Raw genomic sequence first — 26195 nt, 5'->3', positions numbered from 1 at the left:
ACGTGGTTACACCTCCTGGTCCTGCAGCTGGACACCCTGGGCTGAGAGAAGAGGGATCCACCTCTTTTCCACACCCTGCTTTCTCTGTCCTTCCCCCTTCCCTCTCATTCCTCCACCTCACTCTCCACCTCCCCTTTCTCAGTGTGCTCCCGGGAATACCTGGACTCCAGCAATGGCAGAAGTCAAGATGGAAGTGGCCAGCATTGACTGGCAGAAGCGCTGCCTTTCCCTGGAGACTCAGCTGTTCCGATTCCGCCTGCAGGCCAGCAAGATAAGGGAGCTGCTGGCTGACAAGGTGAGTCCCCTGGGGAGCAGGAAGTTCCCTCACACCAGGGCTGGGGCCAGTAGCCAATGTCAGGTTCAGAGTTGAGAGGGCAAGTTGGGGAAAGTGAACTCCCATTAAGACTTTGCCATCTACAAGAGCTAGTTCCAGGACAGGCTCCAAAACCACAGAGAAACCCTGTCTCGAAAAAAAAAAAAAAAAAAAGACTTTGCCATGTTTTTTTATGGAAAATGAAAAGTAGCTTTTTTTTTTTTAATTCACTGAGCTTTCATCCGACATTTCTCCTGACTCGGCCGCCTCAAGTGCCACACACTAAAGGATGATACAGTCAAGCTGGGTATGACGGTGTAGCACAATTTAAATACCAGCACTCAGGAGGCAGAAGCAGGCAGAACTCTGTGAGTTCAAGGCCACTCCTGGAATTTGAGGCCCACCTGGGCTACATAGTGAGACCCTGTCAGAAACAAACAAAATATTTTTAAAAAATGATACAACCGGGGGCTGGAGAAATGGCTCAGTGGTTAAGAGCATTACCTGCTCTTCCAAAGGTCCTGAGTTCAATTCCCAGCAACCACATGGTGGCTCACAACCATCTGTAATGGGGTCTGGGGCCCTCTTCTGGCCTGCAGGCATATACACAGACACAATATTGTATACATAATAAATAAATAAATATTAAAAAAAAATGATACAACCATCTTGGTCCTCTGTCACTTTGATCCCTCATGGCTCCTCATCTCTACTGTTACTTCTTTTACTATTACTCCTATGGCTAACAATTTCATTCTCTTTGTGGGCTGGATGATTTTTTTTAGGAGCACAATAAAAATCTCTACCCTCTTTGTCCATCCCCTATAAGCCGATGAGCCTCAGCAAAATGCCTGATTTTCTAGGGACAATAGATAAGCTTTGGAGTCAGCCCTGCCTGGTTCTCCACCTGTCTGGCTCTGTGACCTTCCACCTCTCAGTCATTTTGAGACTGGTATCTAATGGCTTACGGGAGAGTGGGGGCGCTAAGTAATGAGAACAGGTGTTATCTTTATACGCTTAGGTCGGTTGGTCTGCGCAACTCACCTCTTTGGTCACATTTCTCTGGGAAGATATGTTCAAGTGGCTAACTCTCATTTAGGGAGTGGAAACCTGCAGTTACAATGTATTTGTGCAGGAACACAACGGGTGAGTGAGTCACCTGTTCTCCTGGCGGGTTCTGATTACAGTATCAGTGTGCTTAGCTAACGCTTTCTTAGTACAAAGGTAAAGTTCAGCTCACCTTTTTAGGTAAGGTCCAAACCTTGATTAATAAAGCTGGGAAGAACGGAACCCATGACCTGGCCATTTGACAGTCCTGAACCCTGAAGTGTGGGAAGGCCAGTCAGTGGTGTCACTTTCGGCATTCCCGTGGCTGAGGTGTGGCCTCGGACTAGCTTGGACTTGAATTCATGAACCTCGGGTCTATTGGCATCACTCTCTTAGTTCAGACACCATAGGGTTCCTGTGCGTGCCAGCCAGGTACTGCCAGTGAGCTGGTAAAACTTTAGGCACCTGAGAGAGAGGGTCGTAGGTCTAAGGCTGGTGTGGTCAGAACCCCTTGGCCAGAATCATCTGGGGGGGGGGTTGCTTGCTTAGAACAGCTGTTCGTGGGTCACTCTGGTCCTCTTGTTCTAAATCTCTGGGGTGCTTTAGTAATCTGTGGCTAACAGGCTGCTAGAAAATGGTTTTGTCACTGTAAAGTCTGAGGACCTTGCCTTAGGTTGTGGCATTTGGGGAGAGGACAGGGGAAAGGAAAGGTGACTGGGATACACTCAGCTAAGTGGAATGGAACTCATCTCAGGGAAGACTTCTGAGAGCAGACAAAAGCATAGATAAACAAGACAGAGGGAGAACCCTGACTAGAGCACCGTAGGAACCCCGAGGGGGAAAACGGACTCTAACCTGAAAAGAGCAAAAGGCCTCCCCAGGGAGGAAAGAGGAACAAAGCAGAAGTGCTCCCTTTGAGTGCCTGAGTGAGATGGGCTAAGTGACCAGCCTCCCCTTCTTCATGTAAGGTTTCAGGTTGGTGGTTTTACATCTGTGGAGTCAGACAAGGTTTGGTGCTTGGAGCTAAAACTGAGTATCCTGTGTAATCCGGACTGCTTAGAAATAACAAGGTAGATGAAGGTAGGAAAACCAGCCCCCCAGCACCAAGAGACGGCCACAGCTTCTCAGACTTAAGGCTCTGAGAAGAACGGTCATTTACCGTTAGATTTTTATAGCTGATTTAAGAATCTGAGTTCTGGGTCGCGGGGGACACAGGAGAAACTTGTAGGAACAGACTCACAGTTTCTTTGGAGGAACAAGACTTCAATCAGATCACCCAGGAGCCCCCAGGAATCAAAATGAACCTTAGTGAAGACAGATGTGTTACCCAAAATGACTAGTGCCTGGGGGGAGGGGGTGGTCTATAGTTAGTAGGAATTCACATACACAAGAAATAATTGGTCTTCTAATGATAGACCCATGGACAAGAGACTTAAATTAATTCATTAAAAACTACTGTCTTCTAATGATAGACCCATGGACAAGAGACTTAAATTAATTCATTAAAAACTACTGATGACAGAATAAAGAAATTGAAAACCTGAGACAAGAACAACACAGTATCCAAAAGGACCAGGCAGACTTGAAAACCAGATAGACCTTTGAGAAAGTGTTCTCCTTGGGATGGGTTTTTCAGTGGATAGATTAAACATCAGGCTGGTACCGTAAGATAGGCTGTGTCTGTTACTAGGGATCAAACGTAGGGCCTTATGCGTGGAAGGCAGGTGCTCTGCCCAGAAGATAAAAACAGGCAGAGACCACCAGGGAAACCTCTAGGAAGACAACACAGAAAAAGAAAGACACAGCAAGACGTGAGTGCCAGGACCATGAACTTGTTCCAAATCCTGCTCTATAATGGCCTTGGAGAAGGGCATGAAGGAGAGGGATTATTTGAGAAACTTATGACTAAAAACATTCCAAACTTGATAAGAGAGGTGAAGCCACGGATTCAGAAGGCAGAAGGAATGAGAACAGGATAAAAAACTTGAGCATCACTGTCTTCTGTCTTAACTATTTAATAGTGTGGTTGCTGTAAGAAAGAACACAACAGCTTAGACCAGATGGTGCTTGTATCTGTCAGGTGTAGATTCCCAGACAGAAGCAATCCAGCCCTGAGCGTAAAGGTGGTTCATCCTGATGCCCACGGCCCCACTCTTGTCTTTTAAGTGTATGACCCAGAGGCTGTGTGTGTTCCTTCGGCCCAGATCTCACTGGCCATCGCAGTCATGTGGTTATACTCAGCATCAAAGGAGGCTGGGAAATGTCTTTATTCTCAGCAGCCATGTGCTTAGCTAAAACTAAGATGTTTTATTTTCTAGAGAGAATCCATCACACAACAGCCAGTTGTTCCCCTCCCTGCCTCCCTCCCCTCCCTCTTTCTCATTTTATGGACTAGAAATGGAACCCAGGACCTCATGCATGCTAGACAACCACTCAGCCACCAAGTTACCTCCTCAGTAGTCAGCTGTCTTTGAGTCTAGAATAATGAATGTGATAATGAATAAAACTAGGTTATACATTAACTTTTAAATCACCACAATGAGGAATTGAAATTAAAGGCTACAAATAGGAAAAGTATAGAAAAGGGGCTATAAGCCAGGTATGGTAGTGCATGCCTGTAATCCCAGCACCCACGAGGTAGAAGCACAAGGGTCAGGTCAAGTTCGAATTACATGAGACCTTATCTCAAAAAACAAACAGAAGAGGAAAGGGTATATAGAAAGGCCAAAATGGTAGAAGTAAATCTAAATATATTACTCATAGGAGACATATATATATATCCCAAACTACTGTATATTTATATGTACATACTTATATATACATCAAATTATTGTATATTTATATATACATTTTATATACAAGCATATAGTCGTTTGATGTATATATACTTATATATACATATACGTGTTGGCATTATAGGCAGGTACCACCACAGCTGACTTGAGCCCACCCTTTTCAAAGGGACAGTGGAGACCCAGGGTGAGGTGGTTCTTAGCTCAGGTAACCCTTTGGCATGGCAGTGCTGTGCTTGGGTGTAGGAGTCGTCCTGCTGCTCCTGCTGCCGTGGGGCTGGTATTTCACAGTGTTGCCACGTGTCACAAGTTGCTGTGGACATGGGGAGTTGAATACCAGACTGGTGCCAAGTGCTTTTCATCAGGTTGCTACAGCCAAGTTCTAGGGAGCTTATGACTCTTAGCTGCAGCTGGTGAAAGCAGATCCTTGACAGCTGCGTAAACCTGACACCTCCTTGGCTGGCACGTCACTACAGACCCACACGCTGAGAGGAGAGCTGAGGACATGGTCTTAGGGAACCCTCGAGAGGAAGAGCAGAGCCCAGAGAAAGGGCGGCCTATGTCCAGAGCCAGATCTCACAGCTCCAGGTGTGTGTCCTAAAGGCTGTGTGGAGAAGACACATCCGCTGCTGCTCCTGGACAGTGTTCAGGGAAAGGAGGCTCCATGTCAGCTTGATCACACCTGCGAGCGCTCCAGCCGCGATGGGGAAAAATCCGTTTTCATAAAAACAGGAGCATTGAAAATGTCTCTACATTCAAGGCCAGCGTTGGTAATTGACGGGTACAGGAGGAGAAGCATGGGTAGGCATCATGCTTTTTTTCTTAAAAGGCTCTCAGTGTGGTCATGCACCTTTAATCTCAGCGCTCAGGAGGCTGAGGCAGGAGGATCATGAGCTTGAGGACAGCCTGGGCTACATAAGTAGACTCCCTATCTCACAAACCGAACCAAACTAAAAGTTCTTTTACATTTTGTTTTATTTTTATGTGTATGAGTGTTTTGCCTAACGTGCATGTGTCTGCCTGCAGAAGTCAGGAGTGGGAATTGGATCCCCTGGAACTGGAGTTACTGGCAATTATGAACCACTATGTGGGTGCTGGGAATCAAACTTAGGTGTTCTGCAGGAGCAACAGATGCTTTTAACTGCTGAGCCATCTCTCCAGCCCCTCAAAAGTTCTTTTCAAAGAGGGAGGACTAGAGAGATGGAGCCAGGGTCACTCTTGCAGAGGACCTGAGTTCAATTCCTAGTATACTTCCCTGGCAGCTGGTAACTGCCCGTACATCCAGTGCCAGGGGATCTGCCACCCTCTTACAGCTTCCACAGGCACCAGACACTCATGTGGTTCAATACATATATTCAGGCACTCACACATACATATAAAAAAAGTAAATCTTTAAAGAAAAGAGGGTGAGGAAATCCAGATGTTCTAGATGTTTAAAATGTTTCAATGTTCAGAAACTAGTTTTAGGAACCCCTTCTCCCCCCAAAAAAGGGACATAGAAAGAAGTGAATGCAATTTCTCTTGAGTGCCAAGTATCCAGAAAGATAATGACAGGGAGGGTTAGCAGCAAAGGACCATTCATTAGCAACTGTGGGGTTAGCATGACTGACAGGGGGTGCCTGGCTCTAGATGGCCTTACCGTTTCTTCTGGGTCTAACCAACGCTGGCTACTCTTGTCCCAACTGGAAATGCTTTATCAGGAGGTAAGACAAGTTTTCCCATGGGACAAAATTAGAATGTTTCAGACAGTTGTGGAAGGTTATAAATGTGAATTATCATTTCCCATGGAAAGCTTGTGGCTTCTGAGCTATAGGGCAAGACATCAGGACTACAGTTTAGCCTTATGGGAAACCTGTTGAGGAGTCAAGACCTTCCCATGCAATATTTCATTGTACTCTAAAATACTCCCAGTCTTTGTACTGAGTATATTCTTTCAGGAAGGCAAAACCCTCAACACTGGTTAGCCAAAGCAAACAGGAACTTGATTAAAAGGACCAGAGCAGCAGGAGGGTCTTCATTTCTGTCTAACAGTCATGACCTGGTGAGGCTCATACTTCTGCGCAGTTCCCTGGCCTCAATCTCTTGACTCCAGGTTTTAGAATTGCTGAGATTTAACCTGCTCAGTGCTTAAGGGAGAATTATTTAATACTGAGTTGGTCAGCACCACTGTCTATCACCCAGCCCTTCTCTCCAGCCACCTAGTAGAATTTTATGGGCTGGACAGCCACTTCTATGGCTGTAGTATTGTTCTGTGCTACATGAAACTGTCTGAAGGTCAGAGAACTCCAGGACTGTTCTAGAACCTCAAGTTTAAGAAAGTCCACCAGACTCTAACTGATGCCTGAGTAGCACAACCAACCCTCTCTCTTAGCTTGAGTTGAGGCTTTGGTCACGATGACTCAATTCAGTAAAGGAGGGAGTGCATGAAACCTTGCTCCTTCTCACTTGACGGGAGACCTGTGGTGTATAAATCTTTGAGTTTTACTTAGACCTTTGGAGGAACATCCCACCAACTGCTCCTCAGATACAGTGGATACAGAAAGTATTCTTTCATTTTTAAATAATTCATTTATTTCTATTTTATGTGCATTGGTGTTTTGCCTGTGTGTATGTCTGTATGAGTTTGTCAGGTCCCCTGGAACTGGAGTTACAGACAGTTGTGAGCTGTCATGTGGGTGCTGGGAATTGAACCTGGATACTTTGGAAGAGCAGTCAGTGCTGCTAACCACTGAGCCATCTCCCCAGCCCCCTAGAAAGTATTCTTGATCCTAGAAAAGATGGGCAAATGGGTAAGGGAAGGACAACCTCAGAAAAAAAGATCCTCGGGTCCTTAAACATGACTTGTGGCTCTGGTGTAACATCCCCCATCCCACACTAACGGGGCTCCTTCCCTTCTCTTTACATCTTTGCTCAAGGAAAGTGGGATTGCAGCTGAGGTAGGCCCATGAAAAGGCACAGGGAATTGCTGACTGTCTGGTAATATCAAGCCAGGATCTAGGCCGTGGGAGAGAAGGTTGAATATCAAGAGAAGTCGAATCTCCGGTGAACAGTGAGGTGAGGACTAGAGCTAAGAAAGTAGGGACACTGATTCAATCCAGCTGCAGAGAGGACAAGGGTGAGGTATGTTTCAAATGGATGTTCTTGCCCTCCTCTTGATGCTACCACTAGTTGGCTCATTCCCTGCCAGTTCTGTCTCTGCCTCCTGACATACCCCATCTCCTGGTAGAAGTGCCGAGATTACATATGCAAACCACCATGTCTGTTTCCAGAGATGGAATTGCTTACACAGCAAATGCTTTTACCTACTTAGGTAGAATTATTTTAAGTATAGGGGTTACTGGATCATCATGGCCCCAGATTTCATTTGATCCTCAGCACATACACAAGCATACAAATACTCTAGTATCTTTTTTCTGTTTTTTTTTACTCTCCCCCCCCCCCCCCCCAGGATCTTACTATATAGCCTTAGCTGGCCTGGAACTTGATAGGTAGGTCAGACTGTCCAGGAACTCACAGAAATTCACTTGCCTCTGCCTCCCAAGTGCTGGGACTAAAGGCCACTGCCACCATGCCTGGCCTTTTTCTATTTTTTTTTAATTAATGAAATCAATTAAGAGGAGACTCATGAGTGCCATTTTTCTCCAGCTGGTAGATACATGGGGTGGAAGGAGCGCTGTCTTGCCAGTGGCAGAAGGTAGGCGTGTATAGGAGCATGCTCCATGTTGGGTACGTGGGCAGACAGCACCGTGGCCCTACCCATCACCCAGTGTAGAGAGGAAAGAGGCACCAGAGACTAAGGCAGGTTTGGGGCAGTGGCGTTCAGAGAAGAGTGACAGTGACATCCTATACAAGGGACTATTGTCCCGCAGTGATGAAGACAGCAGTGACCCTCCATCTGCTCAGTAAACTTGGGACCAGAGAGCTGAGAATTGCCGTGACAATCCTTACCCTGATATCTGGGTGAAGTGTGGTCTTGTGGTGTCTGTGTACTTGAGTACCCTGAGACCACTTTCATTGTCAGGGCTTGGTACTAATATCGCCCCTCCGTCTCTGACTTCACAGATGCAGGAACTGGAGCAGAGGCTGCTGGAGGCTGAGCAGAGAGCTGAGGATGCAGAGACTCAGGTTACTGGGCGTGGTGGGCGGTGGGAGAGCGCTAGGGACAATGGTCTTCCCACGGAGCTGTCTGTACTAATGAGGGATCTTTGGGTAGGCATGGTGTCGTGAGTGGGTGTATTAGTCCAAACTGGCCGTGCTGCAGGAACAAATTGATTCTGTAGTCTGTGTTTTATCATATTTAGTCCTCATACCTGGTACACCTCCATTAGGATTAACCACAGAGTCAGCTTCCACTGTGATTTGGGAATACAGGCCCAAAGAGGTTCCACTGTCTAGCTGGTTACAAGGGAAACACAACCTATAGGCTCTACATGCATCCCCACAACAGATTTGTAGGTGACACTGTCATGTTATAGTGTTTGGACACCCCTGCCTGGAACACACAGCCTTGTTGATTTTCATTGGAGAGAATTTGCTGGTTACCCATGTACCAGATTTCAAATACTTGAGACCAGTACAGCTAGTTCAAGTCATTCAGGGCTACATAGAAAAGCCTTGTCTCAAAACAACAAAATTGTTAACACTTTAGCCCAGAAATGATGTATTGTTTCTGCTACAGCCCTTTGGTCAGATGAATGGCATGGTCCTGTCTAACTCTAAAAGGATTAGGAAATGTAGGGAAACACGTGGATGTCCTGGGAATAGTATCTTTGCCCCCGTGGGGTGGGAGCAGATGTCCTCCCAAACCCAACTGCTCAGCTTTTTCCTAACTTCAACCCTCTGCCCCATCCCACAAAGACAAGGCCTAGGATGTAGCTGATCTTTTCAGAGCAGCCAAAATGAATTTCTCTGTTGTCAATTCCTTCTTTTGCTCAGATAAAAGCATCAATGGTCACACCATTAATTGGTCTAGATTGCCCTGGGTAAGGGCCTAAGAGGCATATTCTGAAGCATCAAGGGGTTAGCCCACTCCACTGCACACACTACATGGTGGTCTGAGACCTTAGGAAGACTTGTTGATACTTTTCAGGTGAGTGTGATGGAAGAGAAGATCAAACTGTCCAATCTGAAGAATGTGGACTCCACGAGTAGCTTGCACCAAAAGTACCAAGAATTGCTGAAAGCCATGCAGAGCAAAGATGAGCTCATCAGTCAGCTGGAGGCACAGCTGGAGAAGCAGGTACGAACTAACGTGAGGCGGAGCCTGTTTCCCCTCTCAGTGTCTGTACACAGTTGGCCTCAGTGTCTCCAACCCTGTGCGTGAGCCCTGAGTGATAGGGAACTCACTTTTTCATGAGACTGTTCTCTTACATGGTGATCATTAGTGTCTTCTTCACATCCGTTCATCAGAAGCTCAGGGACGGTAGAGGAAGCAGACCCTGGAGGCAGGCTGATCTGGAGGAGAACGTCACCTCTGCTTGATACTCTGAGGAAACTGCCTGACTCACTGATTCTCATTTTACAGCTTCAAACAATAGAGGTTATGAAACCTCCGAGGTTTGAGAGTTAATTACCCCTAGGTATCCGTGTATAATATCAAACACGTGGTTGGGCCCGGTAAGGAGATCTTTTCCTTCTCTGTGGTGGCCTTGTGCCAGGCCAGCATGTGCTACTTGATACCTGTAGTGTGACTGGAACAGCATAGGACTGGGTAGTCAGCCTTGGTCAGCTGGTTGGTCAAAGTTTCTCAATGAACCTGAGCAGGCAGAGACATCTAGATTGCCTCTGAAAATGGAGATTTCTCACAACTTCAAGGGAGCCTCACTGTCCAGTACTGCAGCAAGTTAGCTTTCCTGCTTCTAGGGGCTCCAGAACCCCTCTGGCCCTTCTACTTCCTGTGCCCAGACTCCCTCCCCTTTATAGTCTTATTACCGTCATCATGCAACCTGGGCTGGCTTTGACCTCCTGTCTTCCTGCCTCTACTTTCCAAGTGCTGGGATGATGGACACATGCTACCATGTCTTCCCCATCCCGGTTCCATCCTCGTCACTGGCTTCATCTGCCCAGCTTTCCTCTGGTGACATCTCACCATCCATCCCCAGCCACAAGCCCAGGGGTAGGGTCGGGAGACTGACATATCTATGTGTGCATTCTCTGTAAAGGTCTCAGCTGACCCAAGCCCTTCCTTCCAGTCATTGTGGGTAATTGTCAGTATTCCCCGAACATCCCCTTACTGGATGTATCTTTTATGCAGTTGGATGCCTTGTGTCCAAGAAGACAGAATTTTATCTACTGATTTTAGAGATATTTTTTTCTTTGAGTAGCTCAAAGTTGGAAGAAGTGGTTGGTGGGGCAGAATGACTTAACCTCAGGTTAGAAAAACATTTGTTTACAATTATAACCAATAGGTAAAGAGCAGATGAGAAAGAATGTTGCTCGGCTACATTTTATCCCTGGGTCTCAGTTTCCATGGCCTCCCTGAGAGGATGTCAGGTATCCGCTGGCTTTTTGTACAGGACCAAGGAATTTAATTGGTTTTTGTTTTGCAGGCCATATAGTCAGTGTTACAACTGCCCAATTCTGCTGTCACAGGGTGAAATCAATATTGATGATCTGTAAATGAGTGGATATCGCTGTGTTCTAATAAAGCTTTATTTATAAAAATATGTGGGAGACAAATGAGGGAAGACTAAGTTTGGCCTCAGGGCAATTGTTTACAAGCTTTGAACTAGGTGACCTTTACGGTCTCTTAAGGTCTGACAAACTGACCTGAGGTTCCCACATTCCCAGGTTCTTTCCACAGACTTCTGCTTTAGAGTCTGTCTGTCATCTGAGAACTGTCAGTCAGTTTTTCCTAGAGGTATAACAGGAGTCACTCAGGGGTCACCACGTGCTCGATGCTTTTTAGGTATGGAAGTAGTTCTCATCTAAGCTGGCTGATAACTGTGCAATAAGCACTCAACTCTGTACTCTTATCTCACCCTCAGAATGGCCCAGCAAGAGGGGGGATAGCTTATCTCTCCTTTAGAGGGGCAGATTCGAGGCCAGAGAGATTAGGTTTTAGTGCCTAATACTTTACAGCAAGAGAGTTTCCTGTAGGATAGAAACTCACATTTCATTTTATCCTGGAGTTCTGTTAAGCCTCCCCCCAGTACTGATACTCAAACTTACACTCTTATGCATGGTAAGTGACTGTTCTACCATGGAGCTGTATTCTCAGTTTTCATTGCCTTTAGATGTAAACCTTTTCTTTCTTGAGACGGAAGTTTACTGTATGGCAATGGTTGTCCTAGAACCAGACCAGGCTAGCCTCAAACTCAGAGATCCATCTCCCTCTGCCTCCTTAGTGCTGGAATTAAAGGCTAGATGAATAACTTTTCAATTATTGATTATTTTAAGAAATACTACTTCTGTACTCATTTAGCATTTTTTTAATTGTAAGCATAGTGTATGCTCTAGTAAAGAACAAACCATCCAGAAGGATCTAGAATGGAAAGCAGCGTTTCCCGTTCTCCCCAGGCTTCATTTCTGCCTCTCACTGATCTCTGTAAAGCTCAGGGACTCTCATTCTGTGGTTGTGCTGTGTTTACTTAAGTCACTCTTGTTTGTGGGCACCCAGCCTGGTTCAAGTTTGGGGTTCCTATGTTGTGTTGCTTTCTCAAATAGCATTGTAGTGAGTGCTTCCTTTCAGTGGCCCTGCTAGACCAAGGGTGTGTATGTATGTATGCTTGAAAGATTGGCAAACGTTGTCTAATTGTCTCCACAGAGGCCTTGTTCGTTAGTGTGAGAATTGCTCCCAGTATTCTTGACACTCGGGGGTTCTATCAAGCCAGCCCGATAGAGGGAAATGATGCCCTATATCTCTGTATACTTGTGGTCGGGCGTCACAGCCTCTCGTGGGTCCTTTTTCTGTTGACTTCCCGTTTGTATCCTTTGTATGTTTTGTGTGTTTATTGAATTGTTCGTGGTAACTAGCCATCTGTATGTGTGTTGTTTTTGTTACAGATCTTTCTCCAGTAGGTCTTTTGTTTTGCTTTGAAAATGGGTCTCCCTATTTGCCCAGGCTGGTCTTGAACCTGTGCTCGACTGCTGCCCACCTAAGCCCGTGCGTAGCTGAGTGTGCAGGTATACACCTCCGTGACTAGCCCTCCACTGGTAGTTCAGTTGGTTTAGCTATTTTCTCTTGTCACACAGAGATGGTTATGGATTTATTATTTAGTTTTTTCCTCAGTGGGCTTTTAGGATTTGTATCATATGTACAAAAAAGCCCTTCCCACTTTAAGGTTTTTTTTTAGCAAAATTTTGTTGTTTAGTCCAACTGATCGCGGGATCTACCTGCCTCAGCCCCCCAAGTGCTGAGATCCTAAGTATGCAGTATCATGCCAAAGAATATCTTAAAAGCCATAAAAAGAGTTAATTTTCTCTGCTGCGTTGCCCTGTCCAGTCACTGGGTTCCTTCTCTTGGCCCTCCTCCCTTTCTGACTGCTGTAATTAACCAAAGGCTTTCTCCTTGCAGAAGCAGACGAGAGCTGAAGAAGCCAAAATTGTTCAAGAAAAAGCTGCAAAGATCAAGGAATGGGTGACAGTAAAGTTAGCAGAGGTGAGTGGAAGGTCAGCCTGAGGTCCTGCCCAGGGCCCCGCTCTGCCTGACTGCTGTCTCGCTTACCCACAATCCTGCATGTTGGGAGTTCAGACACAGCCAGCTTCACTTTCCCTTCTCATCATCACTTCCTTTCCCTTGTCTTGGTCAGGTTTCCTGAAGCCTCCTCTAGCCCAGTACTGGGTTTGCGGTTGGGAAGATGGGATTAGTATCGGGAAGTTTCTGAGAATCGTCTTGGCTGCTTCTTAGTGAGCGCATCACAATGGCATTTATTCTTTTTATTCTCTATTTAAAATATTGTAAGCTAAGGGCTGAGAAATGGCCCCGTGGGTAACAGCATGTATGCAGAGGGACTGAGTTCGGGTCCCAGAACCTAAGTTGGGCAACTCACAGCTGCTCGTCCCTCCAGCTCTGGGGGCTCCAATTCCCTGGTCTCCGCAAGCACCCACAGACACACACACACATGCACAGAGCAACAACTAAAAATAAATCTTTTTAAAAGGATTGTGGTCAGGCTTGATGTGGTGGCACACACCTTTAATCCCAGCATTTGAGAGGCAGAGCTCTGTGAGTTCGGGGCCAATCTGGGCTATCTATGCAGTGAAGCCCTGCTCCCCTTCCCAGATTGCGTTAAAGAATACATAAACATTGCCATTTTACCGTTTATAAAGTACCCAGATGCCAAGAAACGAAGCACATAAAGTACAACATATCATGCGTCCATCACCACCACCTGTTCCCAAAGCTGCTTCTCAGCACCTCTGGTTCTTTCCTCCCTCTGCTCCTCTTCCTCTCTATCCGTGCATTCTCTAGTTCATCACTGGCTACAGCTGCATTTAGGAAGCCAGGACTAGACACTGTAGCATTATTAGCAAACTGTTGGCTCTTTCTAAACAGACAGAGGGACCCACTGTGAGTTCTTGGGGACAGAACTCAGAATAAACTAGGCCAAACCCTTATCTGGCCCTTGCTTGAAAAGTGTTCAATAAAATTGTGCTAGGCTTAATTAATTTTTTAAAAGATTTATTTATTTATTATGTATGTAGTGTTCTGCCTGTATGTACACCTGAATGCCAGAAGAGGGCACCAGATCTCACTATAGATGGTTGTGAGCCACCATGTGGTTGCTGGGAATTGAACTCAGGACCTCCGGAAGAGCAGCCAGTACTTTTAACCTCTGAGCCATCTCTCCAGCCCCAGGCTTACTTAATTTAATAGAAAATACAGCCACCCCAGGACAGAATTCACAGATAGCACAGCAAGAGGAACAAAGTGGATGGGGAGAAGCACACACTGTGTAACCAGCCACTCAGCTAGAGGGGGTGTGGGTCCCCCTAAACTGCTATGCAGAAACGCAGACTGAGGTGGTAAAATGCAGAAAGCAGAAGTTGGGTAAGCTAAGAAGAACTGTTGTCTTTTGTGGGGAGCGGGAACAGAATAACTGTAGGAACAAATCAGGAAGTGTCAGGTGCTGACAGACTGCTGACTCGGCTTGCAAGGCGGTCATATGAGTAGCAGCTTCAGAATCATTTAAGCACGTCACTGAAGGGAGATGCAGTTTTCTGTGTATGTGTTATACTTCACAGTTAAAGAAATGAAAAATTCCAGGACAGCATGGGCTATGTACTCAGACTGTGCCTCAAAAGAAAAATATTAACTGCAACATATCCAAGACATTTTATATATATATATATTTTATATATATATATATATATATATATATATATATATATATATATAGAGAGAGAGAGAGAGAGAGAGAGAGAGAGAGAATAAAAACAAACTAGAAAAGAAAGTGCAGGGGCTCCCAGATGGTACCATCTGCTCCTTTTAAAGACTTGGAGTTTTAGGCTTGTTTTGTATTATATATATGAACAAGCAGGGGTTGGGCATCCTAAAGCTCTGTTTCCTTACTGCTAGGTATCAAACCCAGGGCTATGGCAGGCTAGGGATCAGTCTACCACTGAATGACAAGTGACACGGTCCCCTAAACTGTCATTTTCTTTTTGTCCAGCTTGAAAAAGAGAATGAGCACTTGAAGGCCCATAACCAGCAGCTAGTGGAGCAGGTGGAAGCCCTTCAGGATGCTCTTGAGGGTAAGTAGATCCAGTGTCTGTAGGCATGGCACATTGTGGGAAGAACGGAAGACATCCTCAATAGGTGTGTCTGGTTTCGCCTCGTCCACAGATCTTCGAATGACACCTTCGGAGAAGCTGCTAGTGGTCCCCGAGGGAACCCCAGAGGGGAATCCTGTCCCTTCAGGACCCAGAGCCCAGCCTGTGGAGCAGGACAGTAATCCCCATACTCAAACTTCGAAGGTGGTTATGCCTGCACCTGCTCTGAGTACCCTACAGAACAAGGATTCGGCATTGGAAGCCAAAAGTCTTGAGGATTCAAACTTCAGCATGGTCTACCCTGGGGAGATAGCAGAGGCCAAGACCCTTAAATCTCATCTCCAAAGAGAGGGCTCAGCCAGCCAGCTGTTCATGAAGCCTGGCAGCCCCAGACATGGGTCAGTTTCTTACAGGGATGATCTGCTCATTGCTCAGGGAGGGACATTCCCTGGGACTAAGATCTCTACCAGGGAAGGTGGCCCTGGTAGTAGCTTGACCCTGCCAAAGGTGAGGGCTCCCAGCAATTCCCGGGACAGCTTCCAAGTGACCAAAAGACACCACAGTCAACCCCAGGTGGGTCCTGGGCATTGTAACCACGTGGTAAGCATTAAGATTGGGGCTCTGTCAGCCCTCCCCTCATCCGGCTTCTCCAAGTCTGAAGCCAGAGTTAAAGCCCAGGAAGAAGCAGAGAAGATGGAGATGGAGGAACCACCTCCAGCTGGGAAACAGGAAGAAAGAGAGAGCCCAAAGCTCCCCAGAGCTGAACTGGAAGAAGGGGAACTGGAGAACAAGCCACCTACACCCCCCCTGCACCGGTTTCCATCTTGGGTAAGTGACTTTATCAGGGTTGGGCAGGGGACAGAGCCAGCTACAGGCATGGTCTTCACTGAGGATATTTAGGGCCCATGAGGTCAGGCTCATCCTCATGGTCATGCGGGGGGCTGGTACTCAGGCCTGCCTGACCCACGCACCTAGACAGGGCAGAGGCAGAATATGAAGTGACATGTGCCATGTGCCAAGTCGGGTGGTTTGTGATGTCCTCAGCTCACTTTGGTTCTGAGGCACCATGCGTGGGAGTGGAGAGCTCTGCCCTAGATCAGGCCACAGTGTTGAATTTCTCCGTGGACCTGGGCACGTAACTAAGCCCGCGGCCCAACATGAGGGTGATGGTGATGACTAGTAGGGGGCTCTCTTTATTCCCACTTAAATTGGGGTGGGGGCATTCGTGTGCCATGATGCCCACCTGAAGGTCAGAGGACAACTTGTAGGAATCAGTTTTCTTCTTCCACCATGCAAATTCTGGAAATCTGACTCAAGTTGTCGGGCTTGATGGCAAGTACCTTTACCCACTGAGGCATCCTGCTGATCCTACTAATGGGGTTCCTGGGAGGATTAAATGTGTATTGAGGGGATAGAGGGATGGTTCAGCTCTTCCAGAGGACCCAGGTTTGAGGCCCAGTACCCACATGGCCCCAGTTCACTACTCTCTAACTACAGTTTCAGGAGATCAAATGACCTCTTTTGGCCTCCTCAGAATGTACCAGATGCACAAGTGGTGCACAGACATACATGCAGACAAACCTCCCTACATGCTCAATAATTAGTTAAAATATGTAGTGATCAGTGCGTGTAAATGGTCAGTGGTCTACCATTGTTCCTGTTTTTGTCTCAGCCTTAGCTTCCTTAGGGGTGACGTTCTATCCAGTGACATGATGTCTGGAATGGAGGTGGGGATCCAGATAAAATAAGACTGGACGTACATTAGTACAGAGTGAAGACGGGAGATGGGGACGAGGTCATTCTTTCTACCGTTCCTCTTCTTTGTCTGACATCTGCGATAAAGGTTAAAATAAACACAGGAGGGCGGAGTGTTACTGGTTCACAGGTGGGTGGTGAGGATGGCATGATTCCTGGCACAGAGCCTGGCATTCGGGAATAGCCTCCTCTGTCTGAGGGACTGGAAGTTACCTCTCCCTTTGATAGATAGGAACTGCTATCTACACTTCAGCCGCTTCCCCAAGTCATGTTGGTAGTGAAGGTTCTAGGCTTCCAGTAGAGGTCTGGCTGCCTGAAGCACAGCTCCAGCACTGTAGCCGCACTGCCCCTGGGGACACGGGCACATATGTCAATCTTTTCATCAAGCCCAGTCCTACAGATGTGCAAGGACATCTGCTCCTGGCCGTGAAGAAAGTGGGGTACTCTCAGGTGGGGTGGAGGCCCCTAACTTCAGCAGCACACTCTCTGCTCCTGGCAGTGGAGAAAAATTGGGGTACTCTCAGTGGGGTGGAGGCCCCTAATTTCAGCAGCACACTCGCGGGTCTCCATTTGAAGTGCTAGTTCAAGGAGGCTCTGCACCCAGGCTTTTAACTATACCCTTAACAGTGACCGCAAGCCAGCCTGTGTGTTGCTATAAGAGGCACAGTAGCGTGTGGAACAAGATTGGCTCCAGATGTGGTCCGTCATCAGCTGTACTCCAGGATGACAGTGTTAAGACTCAGAGTCAGGTCTGACCTCCCTGTTTCTGCTGGCATCCAGGAACCCCCATTATCAGCAGTACCGTTTGAGGAGAATTTGTCTCCTATTTTCAGTCCCCTTTGTAGCTCGCTTCTGACGGAAAGATAGACTGCCAGTTTACCCAAACTCCTTAACGAAGCTCAGGTGTCTCCCTCAGGCAGGGCCAGCCGGGCAGTAACTGTTAGGAGCAGGGCCTGGAATCCAGAGAAGGGCGTTCTCAGTGCAAGTACTTGGCGGACCAGTGCCTCCCGCCTTCTGCGTTTGTGCCGCTTTTTCTCTAAGCCTTTCAACAGCTTCCTGAGGGGACACTTGGTGCTCTTTGTCCAACAGAGTTGTCTTTTGTTTGACCTTATTCCCTCAACCTTGAGTTTTGTTTCCTGTCCTTGGTGTAAGTTCATGATCAATATGGGCAGAGATATCTATGCCCAGTTACTCCCCGCACTTGATGTATCTGCCCTGCCTGAGCGTGGGCATCCTGCCCCGGCCCTGAGGGTCTCTCTGTTGTCTTCTACCTGTCTTGCCATAGCTCTGGTTACCTCAGCATATCTTTCCACATCACCCTTAGCTGGGCTGCTCTAGGGTCGGTATCCATCCCAGTCCCTTCTGGTCCAGCATGGCTGACTTTCCTGGTCAGCCCCTGTGACTCACCTGTTGCCTGAGAGGCCTTTGTACTCACTGGAGGGCTAGTGAGCAAACAGCTCTGGAGCAGCCTGGGAAAGGCCTTCCTGGCCGCTGGGAGCAAAACGCTCTTCCCCTTGAGTCTGCTTCAGACCCAAGGGCTTGCATAGTTAGTGCCAGAATTTTCTGCAGAAGAACGTTCTGTTCTACAGAACATTTAGGGGTCTGGAGCCCTGTGGCCACAGTAGCTTTGTGGTTGGCCTTGGAAGCCTAAGGCATGCACCCTGCTACCGTAGGAAGCTATGCATCCTAGCCTTCAGACAGCTGAATTACAAACATCTATATCCTTGTGGCTCTCCCTCCCTCACTGTCAACACTCAGCCTCTGGGGTGAGACCCAGGGACCCCAGGGTCGCTAAAATAGGCAGGAATCCAAAAAACGGAGAGACAGTTTACTGACCAGCTCTCTTCAAACCTCCTTTGCCTCAAGGGGAAGGGTAGAGGCCAGGGGAGTAATATCTGCTGGGCGTGGATTATGTCCCAGGCATGAAGTGCTTATATTATACATTAATTAGCTACTTTATTTGATTCCATTGAGCAGACTCTTCAAAAGCTGGTAATATTCAGAGCTGGGGGAAATGGGGCTAAGAAATGAAGAAACTTGCTTAAAATTCCTCAGCTTGTCCTGGGTGGCGAACCCAGGTCTGCTCACCCCCAAGTCATGATTTCCTTCCACTGTGGGAGGGGCTGGGGAGAGCAGTCCTTGACCGTCTGGGACGTTTTATTACAGGAGAGCCGGATCTATGCGATGGCCACGTCAGGCATGCAGCTGTCATCAGACGCGTCGTCCCGCAGTGATGCTGCCTGCTGTGGTGAGTACGGGGGACCCGAGGGCCTAAAAATGTCCTTGGTGGGTCTGGCGCTCATTCCCTGGGGTACCACAGGCAGTGAGGGCTATTTGGAACTAGATGGGGTGTTGTACAGTTCTGTTTACCACCTAGCAAGGGAGGGTCTTCAAGTCCTGCCTTCTGACTTGTGGCGCTGGCCTCCTACAGGACTGAAACGGGTGGGGAGAGCCCTGAGCCCCTGGCTCCAGAGTTGCTGACCATCCAATAGCATCTGCAAGACAGGCACGCATTTATAGCTCACGCCAGCAAGAGTGGGACATGGTGCAAGCTTCCTGGAGAGCAGATGGTTAAAGGGCAGCACGTGGGTTCTGTTGTGGTGGGCCTTTAACCATAGAGATCATGATCCCCAGGAAGTCAAGGGAACAGAAAGCCGGAAAAAGAGATGGGAAGGCTTTGGCCCCGTTCTCTGCCTCCCCAAGCCTCTGGCTGAGTGCTGCCTCCTGAGTTCATCTCCTCCCTCTTTTCCCACCCCAGCTTCAGGCCCTCCTGCCCTTGCGTTCCCTGGAGCTTTCTCTGGCCTCATCTACAAGAATGTCACTGTGCCTGTCTACACAGCACTGAAGGGGGTAAGAAATTGCCGTGACAAGAGGGACTGTCCCCATCAGGAGAAGCCCCTCGTCCCAGTGAGTGACTGCATTGGGGCTGGAGGGTCTTCACACAGTGACCATGGTCAGGCAGCTCAGCCCACCGTGAGTGTGTGTGTGTGTGTGTGTGTGTGTGTGTGTGTAAGAAAACAAGCTTATTAGTCCACTGCAGGGGGTAACAAGCTCGGCAGTAACAAGAGCACTGTTCACCATCATTTTGTCATGATTTATAATCTCTTCTAAGAGGTTCGCATGTAACTGCAGCATGATATTTTCATCTTTTTGCTATTAGGTTTTGTTTGGTTTGCAGTGCTTGAGTTAGAACCCAGGGCCCCCTCTTGCTAGGCAGCTGCTATACAGTGAGCTATATTCCCAGCTCTTATTATTCATTGTTAAATCATGTTAGTAATTTTTGATGCTTTTCTTAGAAGAATAAAAACACAAAAGCAAAAGAAAAAAATTTCTCTCACGTTGCTTCCTCCCAGTTCCTATCATTAACGCGCTGGCGTTCATTCTGTAGGCCGTCTGATGTGACTGCAGGTTTAGAGATGTGCACATGTGCCTGTACACACGCTCTCCTTTCTTCCATCTCTCTTCCTCTGTCACTCTCGTCCTTACACACATGCAAGTACACCCATGCACACAAAGGGATCCTATGTCTGGGTTACTCACCTACCATGTGAGCCTGCCCTTCCATGCCTTCTGTGTGTTATCCCTGGGGTAGACAGTACTATAATTAGCTTGGGTCCCCTCTGCTCACTGGAAGTAGGTTATATCCATCTCTTTCTGAAGTAAATTTGGCCATAAGCACCACTGTGTGTATGTAACCTGTGCATTTGTATGTTTCTGGAGGACACAGGTCTAGAGATAGAATTCCTGGGCAGGTTCTACAAATGTTTAGATTCTGATAGGTTCTGCCAAATTACTATCTAAAAGCGCTTTGTGGGCTGTGGGCTGGAGATGTAGTTGTGTGATCGTGCACTTGCCTAGAAAGAGTGAGGCTCTGTGGTCTATCTTTAGAACTATAAAAAACAAACAACAACAATAACAACAAAAAAGATCTAACAAAAATGGTAATCCATTCAAATGATTTGTCCCAATAGTTTTTTGTTTGTTGTTGTGTATTCCTAGCTGGCCTGGAAGCCATCATATAAACCAGGCTGGCCTCAAACTCCTCAGAGATCTGCCTGCCTCTGCTCTGGGTGCTGGAATTAAAGGCGTGCGCCACCATGCTCAGCACTAGAGCCATCTTTGGGCTATGCTCCTGCCACACTTGTACAACACTGAACGTATTAGTCTTGTATCCCTATCTCAGCGTCCTGTCCCACACTTGACCTGTGGCATGGCTTTCTGGCCCCCTAGTGGAAGAAACAGGAGCTCTCTGGGGAACCACAGAAGTTGGGGTAGGGGAGTTGGGGGACCCATAAAGCAGCATGGAGGTTAGACTGCAGGAGTGAGGTCAGAAAGGGGCTCTACACTGCTTGGGACTTCCGTCTAGTCAGTGGTGCCTCAGCTGGGTGCCAGTCTCATGTTTCCCCAGACAGGCTGCTTGGGCACAGCTAGGTACAGCTGTTATGTGGCGGGGGCTTGTTTTGGAGCCTGAGCTGTAGCTGGGGAGGTGCCTGTCTTGCAGAAAGCCACGCAGATCAGCAGTGTGCCTTTTGTGGATGAGTCCTCTGGGTCTGATGACGACTGCGGCTCTCAAGCGAGTTTCCGGATGTCACTCCCCTGCTCTGAGTACAGGAAGACCAGCGGACTGGGCAGCCCCCGGGCCATCAAGAGAGGTACACAGAGGAGAAGGGACTCTCGGTCTCTTCCTGCTCAGTCTCTGCCAGGGTTCTACCAGTTTTACCCTCAGCTCCAGACTCAGGAGATCCCAGTGGGTAATGGGAGCCTCACATCTTCTGACCATATGGGTGTTTGGAAGGGGTGTAGGACCCCAGCCTTGATTCCTTCCTCTCTGGCCAGGAGTCTCCATGTCCTCATTGAGTTCTGAGGGCGACTACGCTATCCCTCCTGACGCCTGCTCACTGGACAGTGACTACTCAGAGCCTGAACACAAGCTCCAGCGTACGTCATCGTACTCCACTGATGGGGTGAGCAGAGAACAGAGCCCTGTGTGTGAATGGGGAAGGGGCATTGCATAGGAGCAGACTTGAGTGGAGGCTGCTTGGGCCTCTGTACCTACACAGCAAGCAGCCAGAGAGAAGAAGGACCCAGAGATGGTAGAGGGAAGGAGGCCCTAGAAGTGTCACAGAGACAGCTGTGCACAGACCCCATGATGAAGAAAGATGAGTCCAAGTGCAGGGAGCTCCTTAGACCCATGACGGTTGCACCTGTCCCCTGTTTAATCTTCACCCTGACCTTCAGATGCCGTCGTGAGCTGACGGTTAAGCTTTAGCAGGCCAGGTGCTACCTAAGTGCCTGGCTTGTGCCTCATGTCTCGTTTGCCTCATGCTCCTGATGGGTATTGCTGTGTTTTATGAATGGGAGCCTGTGGCTCAGAGACCTGTCTGCTTTCTCCCACCTGGATTGCCTTGAATGGCCTTCTCTCAGCTAGTCCTGGTAAAAGAATCTGGCCTTTCCTGTAGAGCCGCAGGGTTTCACAGGGATATCTCATGTTTACATTATGATTCCTAACAGTAGTAAAATTACAATTATGAAGTAGCAACAAAATAATTTTATGGTTGGGGGTCAGCACAACTTGAGGAACTGTATTAAAGGGTCACAGCATTAGGAAGGTTGAGAACCACTGGTCCTATAGGCTAGTTTAGATGCTGCTCTTTCCCCAAGCCTTCCCTGGCCAGCTTCTCTCCTACTTGCAGCCCTGATCCACCGCCTTCTCGTGGTGGGCCAGGTGTTCCTTCTCCAGTCATCACTGGGATTCCTCTGTGGTAGGGTTGCCACACTTTATTCAATTCTCTGGATCTCATCAGTGTACAGAGCCTAGAAATAAACACTCATGGGTGGTCAATAATTTTTCTTAAAAAAAAAAAAAAACGACACAGTGGTGGTCTAGACCATTTTGTCCTAAGTGGCGTCCAAGTGCCTCATGTGAACTTCCCTTTGTCCCTTTTTTCCCTCCTTGCCTTCCATCCCACAGGGTCCTCATGTGACTCCCCCTCTGTCCCCTCTTCCCTTCTTGTTTTCTACCTCAGGAGGCACTGGAGAAGTCAGGCTACCTGCTGAAAATGGGGAGCCGGGTGAAGACATGGAAGAGGCGCTGGTTTGTCCTGAGACAGGGACAGATCCTGTATTACAAGTCCCCGGTGAGGCCCTCCCCAGGACATAATCACAGGGACGTCAGCCCAGGCCCACACTGTATGAGGGCTGGAGGAAGGACAGTGTGGCTGGGGCTTGCCAGATGGAAGACTTAGCATGGCTGGCCTTAGAGGTGCTGAGCCACACAGGGGACTCTGAGCTGGTCACCTATTCTCAAAACAAGCTGGGGAGGCTATCAAGGCAGTCCTAGGCCAGTTAGCTGGCAATTTCCTCTTCCTTCAGAACTTATTTCTTCTTATGCCTGGCCTTGTAAAAGGATGTTCCCAGACTGCCTTTACCCTTTCTGGATCGTTCTAACTGAAAAATTCATTGCTTCTTCTTCTTTCCTCTACTGTCTGGAATTGAGGGGCCTCGAATGTTGAGAACTAGGTTGGCAGAATCAAGCATCATGTTATAAAGAGGACAAAATAGATTTGTCTCTTGTGCAGCTGTTTGCTTGGTAGGAGCTTTCTCCAGCTCCATGTTAAGGATTCTGGACCTAAATTTCTCCTTGAAAAGCATGCTACTATCAATTATAATGTCTGTAGTAATGCTGGAAAGGCTAATAGTGGCTTATATGCCCCTTAATTAATTAATTAATATCAGTGGGTATAAGGATCAAATAGAAAGGTTTGGTTCGGTTTGTTTTTGAGATGGGTCTTGCTCTATTGCCTGGACCAGCCTCATCCTTCTGCCATGTCCTACTGAGTAGCTGGGACTATAGGCTCTCGTCACCACACATAGCTCAGTTAAAGGAGTATGGGGGCTTTATAGGTCAGTAATAACCTAGTAGCTTCTGATCTGATTTTAGAGGCTCACTCTCCTTTTTGAGATCTTTTGAGGCCTGCATTAGAGGGGCTTATGTTCCTAATTACGACTTTGTTTTGCTAGAAGAATCTAGAACAAGTCATTGTACCATAGCCAGCAAAGCTTGGGAATCACTTTCCACTTTGTGCCTATAACTTGGGGTAAAAAAAAAAAAAAAAAAAAAAGATGATCTGAGAAGCCTCCAAACTCCAATGCTCTCCTTCTTACTCCTCCTTTGCAGAATGATGTCATCCGCAAACCTCAAGGTCAAGTGGATCTGAACTCCCATTGCCAAATTGTTCGAGGGGAAGGAGCACAGACATTTCAGGTGAGCCTGCTTGTAGCAGCTGGATTTTAGATGCAGTATGGTGTGGGTAGGACTGTGATTGAAGCAAAGACGAGGCAAAAGTAAGCATGAATGAAGGATTTCATACCAGAAGTAGGATAGGATCTTAGGTTGTGAACATGAAAAGAAGGGACAGCAGGTTGAAGGATTTGTGTCTCACTGACTCTAATCCAGCCCCGCTCCACTCCATCCCACAGCTCATCTCCGAGAACAAAACCTACTACCTAACAGCAGAGTCCCCCAGCCTCCTGGAAGAATGGATCCGTGTCCTACAGAGCCTGCTGAAGGTGCAGGTCACTGGGCCTCCAGCTCTGCGTCCAGGGGGCACCAAGCCTACGGTGAAGGGCTGGCTGACCAAGGTATGAGGTGGATCGGCTAGGGAAGTAATGGAAGCCAAACATGGGAGTGCCCAGAGATGGTGGTCTTTCTCTATAAACTGCTTAGCCAGTGGACCCTCAAGCATGGTCTGAGTGTACAAAATGATGGTGGTGATTCTGGAAACAAAGATTGGGGCTTTTAGAGCAATTGTTCTCAGGACAGGAGGGAAAGAAATGTTCTTACTTAATGTTGAGGATTTAGGCACTGCCTCCCACAGTGTAACTAGCTGTGTCAGGACCAATGGTACAAAGAAAAGACCGAGGGAAAGCCAGTGTGACTGCCATTTAAAGACTAGTATCCCAGGTTAAATGCCTAAAGACATTTTAACTGGGGTTTTCCTGGAAGGGGAGACCCCAGTTACGCCCAGCAAAGGGAAGTTAACTAGGAAGCACTCTCACAGGGGTAGTTACTGTGGGTTACTGTGCCTAGCAAGCTCGGTGCTCAGACTCTTTCCTTCTGAGCCTCTGCCTCCCACCAGCCTGCCTTTCTCTGTGAGTGTTCAGTTGCTGTTTCGTTGTGAGTGCCTTACTTAAGGCTCCAGACTACCTGGGTCTTTATTTACCTTGCAGCATCCTTACAGCTCTGGCCTGTGCCAACTAGTAGGGTCTTCCCATACCCACGTTCTGATTTTCCAGGTAATCTTTCAGTGGCAGGTCATAGGTCCCCGAGTGGCTCAGTAGTGGCGGGGTACATACTGTGGCAGTCTCACTGTGAACGGAGCCCTGACTTTGGTACTCTTCTCTGTGGTCTGTCTTGGTGAGCCCTGGATTTATTTTGGAGTCCTGGTTCTAATAAAGTCATTTCACTTAACAGGTAAAGCATGGCCACTCTAAGCTGGTCTGGTGTGCCCTTGTTGGGAAAACCTTCTACTACTACCGGAGCCACGAGGACAAGGTATTTCATCAGCCTCCTAACGGCGCCTCCTCCAAACTGCACGGTGCATGCCACTGACTGCAGCCCCCAGTTTTACCTTCTACCACACCAAACCCTACACCAAATACAGAGCAGCTGCCCTTCTCCCTCCAGGGTGTGTTACCAGCATCATAACAAGTGTGGTTGGCTGGCACTTTCCACAGCACAGTCTTCTGCTTCTGACCTAGCTGCAATGCTATAGCTTCCACCTCCTCATCCTGCCTTCTGTCCACGTCTGTACTATCCAGCCCCACCCAGCCTAAGCGTTCAGAAGGAGACTCCCCTGTCCTCCTGTTATCCTATTCATGGAAGGCTCATGTCCGCAGAGACCCCTGGGCTGCCTACCTGTGCAGGATGCTCACATAGAGGAAGTAGATCGATCCTGTGACTCAGATGAAGACTATGAGGCTGGAGGAACCAGACGGCTGCTTTCCTCCCACTGCACCTTGGTGATCCACCCCCCAGAGCACAGCCCCACCTACCTCCTCATCGGCACCAAGCATGAAAAGGTAAGGGAGGAACTGGGCCTTTGTGGCCTAGCTTGGGCCTGGGTTCTGATTTCCCTTCTCTCTGTTCTCCTGAGCTTTCCAAATTCAAGTTTATTTCTTCTTGGACGCTGGATGGGAATGTTACCCTTGACTGTCTACTGAGTCCATTCCAAGTGACCAGCATCCCTCCATCACGGGCTTGACACAGTGCCACAGACTGGAGATGTGGCTACATCTGACCCACCTGATCCTGTTTCTATTCTTGACTCACGCTAGCCAAGCTAGTAATAGTTCACCTCTGTTTCCCCTAGACAAGGTCTCATAAGCCCAGGCCAACCTGGAGCTCGAGATCCCTCTGCCTCAGCCTCCCAGCTCCTGCTCTGACGTCAGTACAGGTGTACACCTCTGTTCCCATCTTAAATTACACGTTGTTTCTCTGCAGGGGAGTGGTGGGAGTGAGCCCCAGAACTCACACATAGACCAGTGCTCTGTCACTGAGCTACATCTCCTCCCGC

At 47.9% G+C, this 26195-nt stretch overlaps 1 protein-coding gene across 1 annotated transcript in view; it reads left to right on the top strand.

The window, feature by feature from the left end:
- The window catches only part of Plekhh1 (pleckstrin homology, MyTH4 and FERM domain containing H1), a 47069-nt gene that overhangs the window by 8982 nt on the left and 11892 nt on the right, over positions 1-26195 (top strand). Inside the window, exons 2-16 of the mRNA XM_057782439.1 lie at positions 143-295; positions 8215-8277; positions 9242-9391; positions 12668-12751; positions 14766-14847; positions 14939-15693; positions 18787-18868; positions 19379-19470; positions 21122-21272; positions 21457-21584; positions 22647-22757; positions 23798-23884; positions 24100-24261; positions 25094-25174; positions 25519-25701. Of these exons, the coding sequence (XP_057638422.1) occupies positions 173-295; positions 8215-8277; positions 9242-9391; positions 12668-12751; positions 14766-14847; positions 14939-15693; positions 18787-18868; positions 19379-19470; positions 21122-21272; positions 21457-21584; positions 22647-22757; positions 23798-23884; positions 24100-24261; positions 25094-25174; positions 25519-25701 (2334 nt within the window). The 5' untranslated portion in view covers positions 143-172. The remainder of the gene's footprint in view (positions 1-142; positions 296-8214; positions 8278-9241; positions 9392-12667; positions 12752-14765; positions 14848-14938; positions 15694-18786; positions 18869-19378; positions 19471-21121; positions 21273-21456; positions 21585-22646; positions 22758-23797; positions 23885-24099; positions 24262-25093; positions 25175-25518; positions 25702-26195) is intronic.

Source organism: Chionomys nivalis, chromosome 10 (assembly GCF_950005125.1).
Source record: "Chionomys nivalis chromosome 10, mChiNiv1.1, whole genome shotgun sequence".
NCBI lineage: Eukaryota > Metazoa > Chordata > Mammalia > Rodentia > Cricetidae > Chionomys > Chionomys nivalis.
This window is presented reverse-complemented; position numbering and strand designations above follow the sequence as displayed.